At 43.6% G+C, this 17,257-nt stretch overlaps 1 protein-coding gene and 1 pseudogene across 2 annotated transcripts in view; one reads left to right on the top strand and one right to left on the bottom strand.

Annotated features, from left to right (window-relative positions):
• CAMKMT (calmodulin-lysine N-methyltransferase) overlaps window positions 1-17,257 on the top strand; it is a 444,589-nt gene that overhangs the window by 393,550 nt on the left and 33,782 nt on the right. For both annotated transcript variants that reach the window (XM_022573938.3, XM_089922363.1), the window contains 2 exons: window positions 5,307-5,370; window positions 17,054-17,185. In XM_022573938.3, the coding sequence (XP_022429646.1) occupies window positions 5,307-5,370; window positions 17,054-17,185 (196 nt within the window). The remainder of the gene's footprint in view (window positions 1-5,306; window positions 5,371-17,053; window positions 17,186-17,257) is intronic.
• LOC111174767 (protein naked cuticle homolog 1 pseudogene) lies at window positions 11,294-16,718 on the bottom strand (annotated as a pseudogene).

Here is a 17,257-nt window from a genome sequence, read left to right as displayed (position 1 = left end):
AATAGTCTTTTTTCCCTAGCCAACAACAGGATCCTGTACAACTGATATACATAATGCATATTCAGTTAAGCCTTTCATTACAAATACATAACATAATAATACAATGTTATACGTACACACACACACACATACCATATACATAAATACACATCTAGTCACTATTGAGAATTTATGTATTCAAATGAACTAAATACACCAAGTTTCATTTTATAAATGGCTTTTCTATGCATGAATTGTTAAGTTTTCTTTTCCTCCGGTGTTGTCAGTGCCTGAATGTCAGCCTGTTTATAATTTCCCATTTGTAAATGTGAAACATTAAGCTACTCTCACTGCGATGCTGATACTATTTCCAAAAGAAATGCTTTGGTAATGGTCTGTCTTCATATTCGCAGGGATGGGTAAGCTGTTCAGAAACTTAGAAAGTACAACGATGTTCATAATATACGTGTTGTGCATATAGCAGGGAAGCCCAGGATTCCATGTGCTCTTTATGTCCTGTTGGATTGATGTTTCTCTGTCAGAGTTATTGCACGGATGCTGCTTCTAGGGGCAGGCAGGCAGGCAGGCAGACCATGCTGCTATGTTTTTTTTTAAAGAAGGTCACAGAGGAGGAAAAGAAAGCTCTCTTTAGACACTGCCTCCAAGATGAAACCTGAAATAGTTAGTGCCAGAAATAGGTACCACACATAAATAGGTCACGTTAAGTCTCACACCATCCTTGAGTCCTTGTCAGTCAATGAGATCTGGATCAGGCCACAGGAATATGAAGCAAGAGTTGGAGTTCAAATATTAGGTACATGGATTAAATTCTTACTGAAGCATTTCCAGCAAGGGTGGCATTGTCTGCTTCCCTGAATAGCTAACCAGTGGTACTGCTTGATCCCATTTACATGAAAACAAGCTCTATTCACAAACCTATTCCAAACCCACATTGTGGTTCAAGTAAAATGCACATGATTACAAGGAGCAGCGATATGTTTATGTTGTTAAATCATTCAGATATTCATATATTTACATTCAAACATTCATAAACCTGTAGGCAATGGGGGAAATAACTCATTTCCCAGAAGAGACAGTCTCTTAGTTCACATCTAAATTTAGTAGCTCAACTAGATTATAGAATAAAGAGGCACACTGAAAGCTAGTCGTTATTTCACCATTCAGCATTTTGGACAATGAAATATAGTTTCATGGTTCAACAGTTCCTAAGTAACTTGTAAAATGTCAACTTTGAAATAAACAGAAGGAAAACTCAAGGTACAGTCATACCTGCAAATGGATGCTGTTGACAAATATCAAAATATTAGAATATTTAACCACAGGTATAGAAAAAAAACCCTCCTATTAAATTCCTTTGTTGACTTGTTTAATGTTGAATTTAATATAAGAGTTCCTTTCTGCTGGAATGCAATCCAGCCTGGTCCTTGCTGAGTGTAGAATAGCGAGTGCTTGTTAATTTTAAACCTGCCTTTCCAGACTCCTGTTCAATCACAATATTCTGAGAGTCTGGTAGTAAGATGCTTTTTATCCAGTGACCACTTCCATTCAGTGTTTGATGGCTTTCCAGTTTACTGTAGCTCTGCAAAAATAAAAATGATTCTGTAAATAAATTAAAAAAAAAATAGTTTCTGCACATTTGGATTCTCTAAAGGCTTGGAAAGCAAGTCTGAAGTGCCACCCCTAGCCAGACACATGGAGCTAGGTCTGCAGGACGGTGTGCACCACATCTGCATGCCTCCAGCCTGAGACGTTGGGAAGAAATGGGGAAGGTACATCACTTCACTTGCTCTCCCAGCATTTTTATACTAACTATATACAGTGGATTGTTTTTATTTTCTATCATGTTTACTTTAAATGATGCAAAAAGTTTGGGTTTTGTGAAGAAAAAAATTTTTTTCTCAAAATAGGCTCTAGGATTTCTTTGTTTTCTTCCAGATGCTGTGATCATAGGTAGTTCTAAATCACAACTCACAGACCTTTCCACCTGAAAAGACCTTTAACCCAAATGTAGTCAGCCCTCTTACCTCACACCTGAGGAAACTCAGTCCCGGAGAAGACAGACAGATTGTCAAAGATCTCGTACCTAAGGGGTGGCACCAAGCGAGATCAGAATACGGCCCCCCCAGCAATCAGTTGCTAAAGACTGATAGAGGCCATTCAGTCTGCCGAAAGTTAAATCTAAAACAGTGAATTTAACTGAGCATATTTCACCGTGAAAATTACATAGAGGTTTTCCTCTCTGTGGATGCTGACAGAAATGTCTCCTTGTTCTCTGCACTAATTAATTTCCCTATGAGAGGAGCTGGAGCTGCTCTGTGCTCTGCAGAAAATCCTGACTGATTCTAAGGGAAGCGATGAAAATGGCCTGGCACCTTTCCTTTGTCGTATAATCTGTGATTCAGATCAGTGGAACAAGGCAAGCGTTGATTCCACAAGTGAATTATATAGAGAGGTGTGTGTGTGTGTGTGTGTGTGTGTGTGTGTGTGTGTGTGTTTGATGGCCAAACTAGACCGACTGTCTATGTATTCTGATCAGTAACTGAAGGGAGAGTTGAAATGGTATCTTCATCCCAATCACTGACCCACTCAGCCTTTTTTAATAGATCCACTTAAGCTATTGCTGTTCTCTGAGCCCATTAGGACTTACTTAAGGGGTGAATTTTCAGGAGATTATATATCACTCCCACTAAAGCACGTTGAAATTGCTGATAGGATGTATCCTACTAAGCGTTATAAATTCTGCACCAGAGCTAAGTAGAAAGGTGAGCTTGCTTGGAATAAAGACCTATTAGAGGACTACAAAAATTACTTTTGGGAAATTTGACTTGCAGTGATGGAGTAGACAGCATTAACTTTCAAATAACTGTGTTTTGAATGTGTGCTCTGTGTTAAGCTGCATTTTCTAGTGAGCTGTGAGGTTAACATTTTTGTCACCATTGCCAACATTAAGTAGAAGTGGTACTATATTAGGTTATGCTTTTTTTATTGAAGTATAGTTAATTTACAATGTTGTGTTAGTTTCGAGGGTACAGCAAAGTGATTCAGTTATTTATATATACATATATATCTATTCTTTTTCAGATTCTTTTCCATTATAGGCTATTATAAAATGTTGAGTATAGTTCCCTATGCTATATAGTAGGTCCTTATTGTTTATCTATTTTTTTATGTAGTAGTGTGTATATGTTAATCCCAAACTCCTAATTTATTTCCTGCTCCCCTCATAAGGTTATGTTTTGAGCTCAGCTTTTAAGTTGTTGATTATATATCTCTAACAATCTTACCAGCTCTTAGGATGCACAGGTATAAACTGAGAATGGTCTTTTGCTTGGTGCTATGTATCCCAACCACCAGGTCTTCTGTAGACCCAAGTAACTGACAGAGGTATTTTCTCACAGTGGTAGTCTTCTTTAAAAAAAATAAAATAAAATGCTTAATTATTAACATTTAAGATAGTATTACCTCACTGAACAATAAGGTATATAGTCCTGAAGAGAAAATTTCAAAACACTTAAATACAATTCGATTCCTTTCTTATCGATCCTTACTGGTTATTAACCACTGATTAATATGGCTAAAAGGCAAATTTTTGTAACATTCGAATTAGACACATTTTGTGCTCTGAGATTTAAGTGCATAGTTTTCTGGAACAATAAGAAATTTTCCCATGGGTAATAATCAGGTTATCCTGATTATCCTGATGGATAGTTTCCCATTCTAGAGATCACTTCTAGCTCACCTTAAGAGGATTCTTTTTCCATTGCTCAAAGCAGAACTTTATAGAAGAAACTTCCACTAAGCATGTCGTGGTGAAGCCCAAACACTGAGAACTACAAAAAGCCGCTCTCCCCACTCCTCTTAAGTGAGAGACTTAGGAGAGAACCTGGTCTGGTGAAACATCCTACCTAAATGCTGATTCCTCCCTAGCAAGACCAGTGAAGGAGTGCGTACAGCCTGTTTTAGAGGCATTGAAACCCACCCTACATAAGCTCCTCCATTTCAAAGACTGTGTTGATCTGCCAGTTAGGCAGTAAGTAACTCTTCATTGAGCCCCCTCTCTGTGTGTATGCTGGGCCAGACCTATTGATGCAGAAATGAATACAGACTGGAAGCTCCTTGAGGATGGGAACTTCGTCTTATTCACAGCTTATCTCCAAGGCCTGAAACAGCCCCTAGTATACAGCAGGTCATCAACAAACATTCATCAACTGACATATATCATTCATTTGATGCCCACCGCAGCCACAGAGGTGGGCCCTGCCCTTATTGACAGGAAAACTGAGGCCTCAGATGAAGTGACTTGCCCAAGGTCACATAGCAGAAAGGTCAGAGCCAGAGCCTAGGAAACCCTGAACTATGCTCTCCTCTTGTCTGAAGTGTGGCTCCACCAGCAGCGCTCCTACTGACAGCGGATACTCATCCTTAGCTCAGAGGAGGACGATGCAGGGCCCCAGAGTAGGTGGTAATTAGCCACGCTGTTTGGGGAGCGGGAGGCCAAATCAGAGGGACCCACACCCAACTACAGCATTCAAAATGGGAGTAGAGGCTTTGCTTAGGCCCTTCATGGGATAGCTGATCCACAAGGCCACCCAGTGTTCTAGCCTGCAAGTCCTGGATAAGGAAACTGTCCTAAACTTCCACGATAAGGCCTGGTGAAGACAGGGTCAGACTGATCCAGCCAAAGAGGTGACAGAGCAACAAGAGAAATTCTCAAACCAGAAAAGAAAAATGAAAAATCACATGAACTGGAAAAAAATCAGCATGGAGATCAAGGGGGAAAACCCAGAGTTGCCATGGTCTCTGGGACACACTGCCTAAACCTGGTCTTTGTTTACTCCTAGGTCACTTGTTGGCTCTAACCTCAGTGCTGTTGCTAGTCACTAAAAACTATCACCACCTGAGAGCTGTTTTGTGGTTGGTGTGTAATAGGGCTGGTGGTTTGTTTTTGGAGGGTGGCCTCACAGCACCCTCGGTGGGCAGAGGGCACAGGTCTACAGACAAGTGTGGGGAGAGCTTCATCTCCACCAGATGATTTCCCCCAAACAGCAGCTTAGAAATTGTCCCTTTCACACTAACACATGGCCTGTCGTGTTGAATCGTGGCCCATCGCATGTTGCTGACTTGACTTTGGTTGGATAACACTGACCACAGTATCTTTTGTTTATTCCAGTGAGACACTTGAATGGAAGGAAAGATTTCTCTTTTTTAGTGTTGAGTAAACATGTGTAATTAGTCTTGATCTCCATTAGTATCATTAGACTTGAAAACCCAGTTTAATCTGGATTCTGTTCTCTTCTCAATGTCAGCCTGTTTCTGGACCAGTACAGAGCCAGCCTTGTTGATGCAATAAAGAGATTACTCCAGCCCAGGGTAAGTATGTTTCTATTTTCTCCTGAACACTGGCTTCAGAATAATTAGTCTGTGCACAAAGATGGAGAGAGTAATGGAATGGCAGGATTAATGTCATGTAATACTTTAATACTTATTATGTCCAACTTCAATTGGGTCTTCTGATCCATCAGATTCTTTCCTAATCATAACTAGGGAACTTCTTACCCTTGGCCTTCTGATAAGGAACACAGTGGGTAGTAAAATAAATGAAACCACTTCAAAGATAGTGTGAGATGATTTTTATCAAAGAATTTCTTGAGTCTTTTCCTTTGATAACAATATCTTCATATTAAAGTAGAAGGATGATATTGAAAGTTTTCTGTTGACTTCTGTCATTTTAAGTCCCTTCAGTGGTTACCTTTGTCTTTGGGTATTTATTGCAAAACAACATTTTTCTTTTTATTTCTGTTTATATTAAATAAAGGGGCTTCAGATGAATCTGTATATTAATCTGTTCTTTGCTTTAAAAGGAAGCCATTATTTACATATTATAAACATTAGGTCACAATGAAGCCAAGCATGGCATAAAATATTGTGCACATTTTTACATTTATATATCCATTTATGCCTGAGAGTAAATTACAGAGTTTTTATCCACTCTTATTTTGGGGGGGCTGCTATACTAAGCTAGGAGGTCCTGCAGCCTAAACAGAGAGTTAATATATATCTATTTAAAGTAAGAAAACAAGTTTAAAGCACATGCATTAAAAAAAAAAATCTTATAACTATGTAAGCCTCTTGCTGTGCCATAGGAATTTAAAATAGGTTAACAATGTTAAAGTAGTCTAAGACAGGAACTCACATTTATCTGAGAAAGGACTATACTGTGTATGTGTGTGTGAAGTATTTTCTAAAGTTTTATCTCCTCTTTTAAAAAAGGTTTGCTCTAGTCTTCTGACCTCAGTGAGACTTATAGACTAATACCTTTCAATCTTTCTTTTGTATCTTTTTCACATTGAAGGTCCCCAGAGCAATTTGATAATCATCCTTTACCTTGCACTGTTGCTTTTTATTTTATTATCTCTATATACCTCAGAAACTTTAAATAGCCCTCTCAGAGGAGTAACCACAGCTTTGTAAGTGGTAATCAATTAAATTAAATTGGCCTTCCCAATTCCCTCTGTGAGGTGGGTAATAGGTCTGGAGGCAAGGAAGGGGCATGCACCAAGCTATTAATGGTAGCTGTCGTGGTTGAGTGAGCAGCCCAAGTTGAGGGCAGAAGGAATTGGGGGCCTCTTCATCCCCCCATTAGCCTTAGGTGGTTCTCATGAGCATTTGCAAGATCAGGATTTTCAGAGAGGGGACGGAGATTCTTGGACGTAAAGGCTTCTAGGAATACTATCATACGTAAACACAATTTCAAGGACTCCTGGATCTCACAGTGCACAAACAGTACTTCACTCATCACCAACACGCCTTCAAAGCCTATTTGTGACAAATACTCCAGTTTGCAGCAGATTTGCATGATTTACATAGGATCTATCGTAAATCATGAGAACGATTTACGAGAGAAAACTGCCCAAGCTATGAATAGATCTAAATGGAGATTGAACTGGAATGTCTAGCAGCTCTCCCGCACCCTCAGTTAAACTCTGAACGATGCTCCGCCTAGTCTGAAGTGGGGCTCCACACAGCGGCCTCCTCTGAGGACAGCAGTGCTCCTACTGACAGCTGATACTCACCCTTAACTCGGAGAAGGATGAGGCAGGGCCCTAGAGTGGGCAGTACTTACTCATGCTCTGTGAGAAGTGGGGAGGCCAAATCAGAGGGGCCCACATCAAAATGCAGCATTAGAAATGAGAGGAGGGGACCTCGCTTAGGCCCCTCCTGTCCTGCAGGCCTGCGCAGACTGCGGGGTGTTCTAGTCTAAGGGGTCAGGGGTCCACCCTAAGGGGGGAATCCCAGTTGTGGATGGCACATGGACATACTGAAGTTCCCACCCAGGGATCCCATCCCCATTGGGAGGTCTGGGGAGGCAGGGTGTTTGCACTCCCTGGGCCCCCACCCACATGGACCCAGGAAGGGTCACCTGGACTCAGCAGGGAAGAGCAGCAGCTCTCTATCCCATGCCAGTGGGCTGGAAGGGTTCCCAGAGCTCAGGGGCACCCAGCGGATAACTGCACTCTTCTCCTTCTTAGCTCTCAGGGCTGTTGTCCTGCTTCCAAAGGACCTCCCCCTGATGAGTGTCTGTGTGTGGAAGTCACAGTCCAAGACTAAGATAACACTAAAGGTTTTAGTCTATTACAATTTGAGATGCTGTAATGTTTTCTTGAGCCTAGACCACTCCTCCATGGTTTTGTGGCCCAGAGGCTAAAGGTGCCATGAGAGGCCCACAGAGAAACAACCTGGGCAGGTGCACTGGTGGATCCTGAGTTCTTGGTAATTCAGGGCTCAGCAGACTCAATGGAGACAAAACAAGTTCTCAGGGTGCTTAGCAAAAACTGCACTTTGACCAAATGCTTCGAATTCATAGGAGGGCCCAGTTTCTGAAGGCAAAGTATCAGTGGGTGGAGTCAGAAATACCTGCATACAAAACTTGTCGTTCTTACTATCTAGCCACTTACTGGATTCATCTCTCGGAGCCTCAGTTTCTCATCTGTAAAATGGAGAGTAAACAAGCCAGTGCATTGGAAAGCTTTAGCACATGATTGACTCTGAATGAATATGTGTTCGCTCTTATTACCTTGAAGAATGAGGGAGACTTTCCAGCTGTGATGAGTATAGAATATAGGGGGCTCTTCACAAAAACTGTTCTCAGAGAAATGGTTGGCAGGAGGGGAAAATTTTTTTTCTCGACCTGGACTCGGACGATTTCTACACATAACTGGGCCTGCTGCAGGCTCTGCAGAGGTCTGGGGGATTGTCTACCTGGATGAACATGACACTTTTTAGTACAGATAACCCTACTGAGTAAGGTGAGAGAAATTATACTAAGTGGCCAAAATGAAACCATTGCAACGCAAAGGTTCAGGTGTCAAGCTTGGGAAGAAATGGCTTCTGTCATTACTGGGGAGTATGGTTCCTTGATTTCTAGCTAAGGCAGCTCTGCTCTCTGGAGTCAGAGGATCCAGAAGCAAAGAAAGTAGAGGGAGGGGAGGGTTCCCCTTGCTTTTCAGCTTTTATATTGGGGGTCGTGGATGAGGTGGCCCTCTGGGACAGCTTAGCCACCAGGGTGGGCTCCTGGCTTGACCAGGAACAGTAGCAGATCCCAGGACTGAGCCTAGATCCTCAGTCAAACGGGCACCCATGCCTGGAAAGTCATTACAGGAAGCCCCAGATGTCAGGAGGAAATGATTGTTACCTGTCCCAGATGGAAACTTTCCTCAACTTACTGGTTGAGAGACACTGTCAAAACATCTGACTCCTGCCAGAATGCTACAAGGGACTCCCTAGCAAACTTACAAGAAGAAAAGAAAAGATCTTAAAAAGGAACGAAACCAGCACATTTTACTCATTCCAAGAAATATGTCCCTCCCCTCCCACACCTCTTTCCCTCCGGTGAGTGGCTTCTTGTTGCTGACAGGTAACCCCCTATCGCTGTGTTCCTTAAAGACCATCAGCCATGTCTGATATCAGAGGACCCAGATGTAATTTAAAATACAGCCACACAAGCCTACAAGTTGAATTTCAGTCCAGAAGTGACAAGCAACAAATGGCATCTACTCATATTCCTCTGAAATGGCTTTGGGTGGAAGAAGGGGAGCCAAGCCAGTTAGTGTGAGTTTACTCAGGACCATGCGGAGATGGATGGGGGTGCAATATGGACAGATCTCCAGCTTGTTATAGCTGCTAACCATTGTCAAGAATTCGCTATCACTGTGGAATTCATTTAACCTCCTGTAGAAGCTGCCCTAAGTGACTGCCAAATTCCTGGAGTCCTGGCTACATGCCAGCCGTGCTATAAAAGCAAATCACGGACTCTCATTTGAGAAGAGCACTTTCTTTTTACTGACATATTTCCTCACCTTTTAAAAAATCTAGCACCTCTGCACCCATCTGTACAAACCTCTGTTTTTGCTTATCTCAGGGAAGTGCCTTGTGAGTGTGGGTTCAGTGGCATGAACTGAGATGGTGCTGAAGGACCCTTGGTTCCTGTCTGCTTGCTGGGTCAGAGGCCCAACAAATCCTCCTCTGTTCTTGGTGAGGACCTGTGTTCCACCATACCTGGCCCTCCAGGTATAGGAATAGAGAGTCCCCAGATGGTTTTTAAGACCCTCAGAACAAGAGCCTAGCCCTTAGAAGTTCTTCTTGCAAGTCCACCCAGTTGTTCATCCAGTGCTGAGTCTCTGCCGCTGAGGGATTTATAATGTGGTCATGGAGATGTAACATACACACAGATGAAATTACAGTGGACGGTGCAAAATGGCTTATAACAGCCCAGCACTTGATCATATAGGGCCTGGTGCTGTTTTTATTTGTCGTGTGATTTTTTTTCTAATTTACACCTTCTATAGAATGTGAGATGCTCCGAGATTTGAACTCGTCTTGATTCAACAAACATTTGTTGAGCCTCGCACTGTGCTGGGGATTGTGGGGTATAAATAGGACTAATGAGCACTTTGGGAATCTCACTGTTTACCAGGGCAGATTAATGCACAAGCTCCTTGGGATTATAATGCTATATGGTAAGCACTAGGGATACAGCACGAAGAGTAACTAACTGCCTAAGGAAGGGTTCCGTAGACGCAGCAGTATTTGACTTTGTTCTTGAAGAGTAAGAAGGCCATTCTAAGCCTCAGAGGAAGGAGACTAGAAAGTAGCAACCCTGGTGGAGGGGACAGTGCTCACAGGTGGAGAGTACGAAAAAGCATGTTGTGTTTGCAGGAGTTTGCTCTGGTTGGAGTGTGAGAGTGTCTGTGTGGTTTGGGGTTAGGGTTGGGGAGGGGTGAGGGATGAAGTTAAAGAGTTAGTTTGGGTACCACTTTTTTTTTTTTTTTTTTTTTTACCTGAGAGTGTATATTTATAGAAAGATACATAGAAATGGACAGATGGCATCTATCTACAGATACAGAAAGCTCTTTCAGAGAACCACGTAGGTATGTATATATTTGCCAATGGTAGGACACCAGGTTTCCACATCTTCGGTCACAACCAACAACACACAATTGCCCGATCTGGGAAAACCACACTTGTCTGTGTGGTTGGTTCCCTCTCCGGAGGTTTCCAAAATGAGAAGGCTGGTTTCAGGGGCAGTCTTTAAATATGGGTGTGTATCTTTCTAAAGAAGAGAGGAGGAGGAGAGAAAAAAGAGAAATGTATTTTCATGTTGCGCACGACAGAAAAGATGGGACTGGTTTGGGGCAGAGGCGTGATCCCACTGGAAAGGTGTGAAAGATAACTCCAGCAAGGACAGCTAAGCTTTCTAGGTTGGGACATAAAAACACAACAGCTGGGAAGGTCGCGCAGTCCGCTGAAATCCCTTGTAGCACATTACAATCAGTTAAGGGCAAAATAAAATCAGATACTAAGAGGTAGCAGCTGTTCATCTTCTCGGAGATTTCAAGGGTCTCTGGAAGCCGGGCCAGGGAAGGGTGTTCTCCTGGAAGAGACTGGGATGGGTCAGAGCTCTGGCCGAGGGCTTGCCCGGGGCTGGGAAGCGTGTGGAATGGCCTGCGTGGACACTGCAGCTCCGGAGCCCCAGGGAGCCTCTGCCACTACAGGCCACTTCCAAACCCAGAGTCATTTCTTGGGTAAGTTATGCAGCCCCCACGACATATAAATAAAAGTTTAGTTCTGTGTTTCCATATATCTTCTACATGGAGGCTAGCTGAATATTAGTGGAGTAACAATAATTATTAATAAACAATAATCGTCATAATAACAATAATTAATAGAATAATAATGCCTTGGGGGCAGGGGGAGGGGGTCCTTCATATGGTGGGGCAAGGGTGGGGGCGGGGCTCTAGGTCTGGTAGAAGTGGTGGTAATGGTGGTGGTGTTCGTGGTGGTGGTGATGCTCGTGTCTCTGGACCGCCTGGCCGGCCTGGCTCTCGCACACCACCACCGCGGGCAGCTCCCTGACGTGGCCCCGCCCCACGACGGTGCCGCCCACGGCTAGGGGCGCCTGCAGGCCCCGGCACCCCTGATGGCTCTCCTTGGCACGGTGCTTGTGCTTCTTGTGCCCGAGGGGCGCCAGAGTGGGGAGGAGGGCCGGGCTGGCGGCCAGGTGGGCGGATGGGGACACCGCGGGGACAGCAGGTCCCATGGGGGGTTTGCTTCTTGCCCCTCTGGCCACGTGGCCCACACCCACGCTCTTGCCCTGGGCCTTGGGGGACCTCACAAAGTGCTTGCTCCCGTCCTGGGTACCACCCCGGAGCCGCTGCTGGACCTCCGAGACCTTGGCGAATGGGGCGTCAAGAAAGTGGAAGAAGCCAGGGTCCACGCCTGGGGGCTTTCGGTGTGGGACGTGGATGGCTTCTGGCTCGTGGGAGCGAGATCGAGCGGGGTTGGAGGTGCGGGGTGGCAGTTCTGACTTCTGAGCCACTGACGGGGAGCCAGGCCCGAACTGGGACGTGTAGTTTTCTATCCCAGCGAGATCTAAGTAGTGGTTTCTCCTCTCAATGTTCTCATCCACGCAATGGTGGTAGCAGCCGGACTGCTCCAGACGGCTGTCACCCTGGAACCTGAGAAGGGCCCGCTGCTTCTTCTCCCAGCTTCGCAGCTCCTCGGCGGGCTTGGTCTCTGCTCTGGGCCTGGTGCTCTGCAGGTCTGAGTCCAACCAGAGAAACAGCCCGGTGAGCAGCCTGTTCCTGCACCCGTGGGCCTCCTGGCCCCACCCAGGCTGCCTAGCACACAGCCCTTGAAACTGGCCCACAGCAGCTTCGCAATGGTTCTGCGGGGAGGGTTCTCCCAGCCAGGACTAAATAGAGGGGTCTCGCAGCTTCCTGCCCTGCCTGATGCCTCCCCCGGACTCCGTTTGGGTACCACTTTAAGAAAGGTTGAGAACATGATGATGGAGAGACAGGACTTTATTATGTGGGTCATAGAGAGCCACTGAAATGGAGATAGAGAGTCATTTTTGAAAGTGTATGGGTCCTAGAAAGATCACTCCGGCCAACATAAAAGCTGGTTTGGAATAAGAAAGAACTTGAAAGCAGCAGGGCTCTTCATGGGTCTACCGTGGACCAACTTCTACCTAGAATTGTTCAGTTAGGAGCTAGTGAAGGCCTAAAGACGGAGAAGAGGGAACTGAATGGGCGTTCACTGACAGGTTCCTTCAACAAACATTTCTGGAGTGCCTCCCTGGGGATAGAATAAGGTACAAGGGTTTTAAAAGGCAATGTCACGATTTCCTGGTTTCCAGTTTCATTTTGAAGGTGAAGGGTATAGAATTGTTTGGCATACTTAATAGGTATTCAGCTGTGTGTGTGTGTGTGTGTGTGTGTGTGAGAGAGAGAGAGAGAGAGAGAGAGAGACAGAGAGACAGAGAGAGAGAGACAGAGAGAGACAGAGAGAGAGAGCGATGGGTGGTTGGGTAGGTGGGTAGTGCCCTGGGAAGTGTAGAGGTTTGGGCCAAGGATATTGAGTTCCATTTTAGGCAGAATGGGTTAAAGATACTTTCAGAACATCCCCATGGAGAGCTCTAGTAGGCACCTGAAAACCTGGGTGTGGGCCCTGGACAATGGTGAATGCTGCAGTTATGTACTTGGGAGCTTTTGATGCATAATTGATAGTTGAAGTTGTGGACTTCAGTACAATCGCCTAGAACTGTATAAAACATGAAGAAAAAGTAGGCAGAGCCCTGGGGACTACTGACAATGAAAGAACAGGTAGAAAAAAAGAAGCCAGGGTCGGGGACTGAGAAACTGAGGGAAGTGTAAGGGAGAAAGCAGACAAAGGCAGCATCTCAGAAACCAGGTAAAGAAATGGTTAGAAAATAAACACAAGCTTAAACATGTAATTGGTATTTAATAGTTTATTGCCTGGAAATGAAAAACGCATAGCATATTACTTGTAAAATAAGTCTGAAGAAGACTTATTTTTTCCAGACGGGCACACCCTTTAATATATGAGTATAGATTAGTCTAGCAAAATAACAACTGAGCTTACGATGTAAACAATATCATTGTTGTTTTGTGGAACTACTCCTCTCTCCTCTCCAGGGATAAATGAATCCTCTCAAATTTCTGCTCATCAGTCAAAATTTTACATTCAATTGAGTGTTCATTCTGAGTTTAAAATGATTCGGTGACTGTGAATGCTGAGAAAGTTGTGCTTTGGTAAATTGAAAATAATTTTTCTAAAGTGATGGGCTAATTTGAAATCTATATTCTTTTTCTTGTTTTGATTTTTGCAGCCTAAATTGTAAGATGTATTCCTCTGACTGTACCAGACAAAGTGTCCTCCTCCACTGGGGATATGGGGGGCTTCTAAAACCGTTCATTATGGGGCAGATGCTGGCACCCAGTAGGGCTCAGTGGATGCTTATTGAATGAATGGATGATGTCCTATTGTCCCTCCTAAATATTAATCCACATCTCAAAGGTGTCTGCATTCAACGAAATGAAAAAGAAAACATTTTGAAACTCATAACTGAGTAATTAAGGATTAAAGCTACTGCTCGCTCTTTCTCTTTCTTGTGGGGACAGTATTGTGCACAGAAAGCTGCCCTCTGAAATCCCATTATAGCCGCTGACTCTGTAAAAGCTTCTTGGAGAAAATCTTTTCTAAAGAATAAGCAATAGAACGTGGCCTTCGAATTCCCAGAGACTTGTGTTTTTCAGATTATTCAATATCTAGATTTAGTTTATTCTCTCGACAAATATTGATCGTCTTCTCTGTGCTAGGCACTGAGAAAATGCAGTGAATAAAACATTAGAAGATCCCACTGTCATGGAGCATACATTCTAGCTGGAGGAGACGGGCAATAACAAACAAGGTTATGATGTGTGCCAGTGGTGATGAGGGCTAAAGACACAACTAGAGCAGGGAGAGTGGGTGGGGAGGGATGGGGAAGGGCAGCTGTTTTAGGTGCGGTGGGTACAGAAGGACAGGTAAACTGAGACACAAGCTCAATTGCAGTCACCTTACAGCTCACCCTAACCAACAAAGGGCTAGGGTGAGGGCAGCATGTGTTTTGTGAATGCAAACATCAACCCAACCACAACCCCTTATTCCTGTAAACATTATGATATATAATTTAGACAATAGCTGTTAAAAATCAACTCTTTGATTGTAATGGTAAGACAATATTTGCAGGTGACTTTAAAATAAAATGACTTCCATTATTCAAGAGTCCAGAACGGCAGTCAGCTCTTAGAAGAGACTAGAATGACCTACTAGTGTTCCCTCTTTTTTTTTTTATGGAGACTTCTGCTCCCCTGCTGAGACCATGTATTATATCTAGTTTCACATCAAAATGAATTTTTGCGAAGTTTGAAAACCGCCTGAAAATAGCAGTTAATATTGGAAAAGCTGACAGAATCTTAAGTTTACTGGCATGATTGGTGCTGCTGTAATTATGTGCCTGAGTGTGTACATGTCTACGTAAACACAGTATGAAAACGCACTCGATGTCCAGGACAGCGTATCAGTGTGTTTTCTTGCAGCTAAATGAGGGGAAGAGAGAAGGAGAGGGAGTTGATAGAATTTTTATAGCATTGTTAGGTGGTGTAGATGCTCCTAGTCTTTCTTACATCTATATAAACTTGTTTCTCAAATTATTTTCATGTTCAATACCTCGTTTTACCCTCACAACTTGCTCGGGCTCGGGGGTGGAAGGCAAGGGAGGCTTTGTTCTTCCCACTTCATGGGTGAGAAAACTCAGTGGGTCAGCTAAGATAACTTGAGTTTCTTATCTGAAAAAATGAGGAGGTTGGACTCACGTCATCTCCAGGGTCCCTTCTAGTTCAGCAGTTCTATGACACTATTTTTCTGATTTTCCTGAGGTGACACGGTGTTTTATGGTGGAGATCCCCTTTAAGTCCAGACCCCTTTCTGCCACACGGTTCCTTCTTCTTCAGACCCTTCACTGCGTGTTTAATCATGTGTAAAATGTAATGTCTGCCGTACAACGTTGTTGCGAAAACTGTTGAGGGGATTAAAGGGAAGGCTTGTGAAGCACCTAGCAAAGTGGTAGCTTTTATTATTTATTATCGTCATCACTATTACTAATAAGAAGGCAATGTCGTGTAGTGGAAAGAGCATTGGCATTGGAGTCAGGTCAGTTTCCAGTCATTTACTGGTGTGTCATCTTGGCCAGTGATTCAACCTTTCTGAGCATTCTGTAACATGCAGCTGAGAATCTCTACCTTGTTGGGTTGTTTGAAGACTAAAGGAGAGAATGTATATAGAGCACTTATCCCAGTGTCTGCCACATCCCAGATGCTCAACAGACAGTTGGCAGGTATGAATGGTAAACCAATTTTCAAAAGAAACTGGGATAGGGACTTCCCCGGTGGCACAGTGGTTAAGAATCTGCCTGCCAATGGAGGGGACACGGGTTCAAGCCCTGGTCCGGGAAGATCCCACATGCTGTGGAGCAGCTAAGCCTGTGTGCCACAACTACTGAGCCTGCGCTCTAGAGCCCATGAGCCACAACTGTTGAAGCCCGTGCACCTAGAGCCCATGCTCCGCAACAAGAGAAGCCACCGCAATGAGAAGCCCGCTCACTGCAACGAAGACCCAACACAGCCATAAATAAATAAAATAAATACATTTATTAAAAAAAAAACGGGGATATATTTTCATGATTCCCTCAAAACCTGAAGTGGTATTTCATAGAGGTGAAGTATAACCCTGAAATTAACAGAAGCATACAGTCATCTTTTAAACAAATAAAAGGAAAAAGAAGATTCTGAAGTTTAGTCATTCTGTGCACATCTACAAGGGAGAAGAAAAACTCACATGCACCTAGTAGTTAGCAAATGGTTGCTGTAGAGTTTCATGCCAGAGAGTCTTCTGAAATCCAGCATATACTTTGTTCAAGTCCTCCCACTCTCCCCACTACGACAATCTGATAAGGTTGTGCAGTTTATTTAGAAAAGCTTGATTGCCCTGATTTTACCACTTCCTTTGAAAAGTAATCACTTGAATAACTTTGAGGAACTGTTTTACCATAATGATGACCCTTATGAAGGATTCAATGAAGTTGGAAATCAAGATCCTGTAGCTCTGTCTCTGGCAGCATGGTCACAGAAAAGGCTGGTGGCAGAACTGAAATGGATTGTGGTTACTTATCTCTGTGGAGGATTTCTTGGTACTGAATTTCCAGGGCACAATAAACTAACATTTACAGGCATCTGTGGCCACATGCCCTGGAGCTGTGTTGCAGATGTGTTGGCAGCTGCTAAGGAGTCGCAAGGTGGGTGGCACTGCCCTGGACCCATTATTCTAAAATCTAGTTGACGGTTTAAACCAGTGGACCCAAGAGAGGTATGTATTGTACAGAAAACCAGCGTTGAGTTCCATATTGTTTATTACATGCGTTGTTTGAAAATGATAAAACATAGCAACTCACCATTTAAATGACTTTTTTTTTTCTTATTTGATGTATATCTGTCCTTGAAATTATTCTCACTGTGGATGCCCATGCTGTGTGGACGTCTAAAGACAAATGAGTTTTCTACCTGAGAGCAGTACAATTAAATGCTTTGACTAATGTCTGTTATGTTTGGTTGCCTTCCAGTTTTAAAATGTGTGAATTTCCTTTTTAACGTTCTAGGGGAAAGCAATGGTATTCGCCCCACACCGAGGGAATACTTTAAACCAGTTTTGCAATCTAGCTGAAGAAGCTGGTTTCTCTATCCAAAGACATGAAAATTATGATGAACACATTTCAAACTTCCACTCCAAGGTTAGTTTTCTGCTTGTGTTAGATAACACTTTAATCCGCATTGCATTTTGAAGAGATCATGGTCTTTTTGGC

The sequence above is a fragment of the Delphinapterus leucas genome, chromosome 13, assembly GCF_059928025.1.
Source record: "Delphinapterus leucas isolate spDelLeu-1000000601 "Yukka" chromosome 13, BTC_Dleu_Yukka2, whole genome shotgun sequence".
NCBI lineage: Eukaryota > Metazoa > Chordata > Mammalia > Artiodactyla > Monodontidae > Delphinapterus > Delphinapterus leucas.
This window is presented reverse-complemented; position numbering and strand designations above follow the sequence as displayed.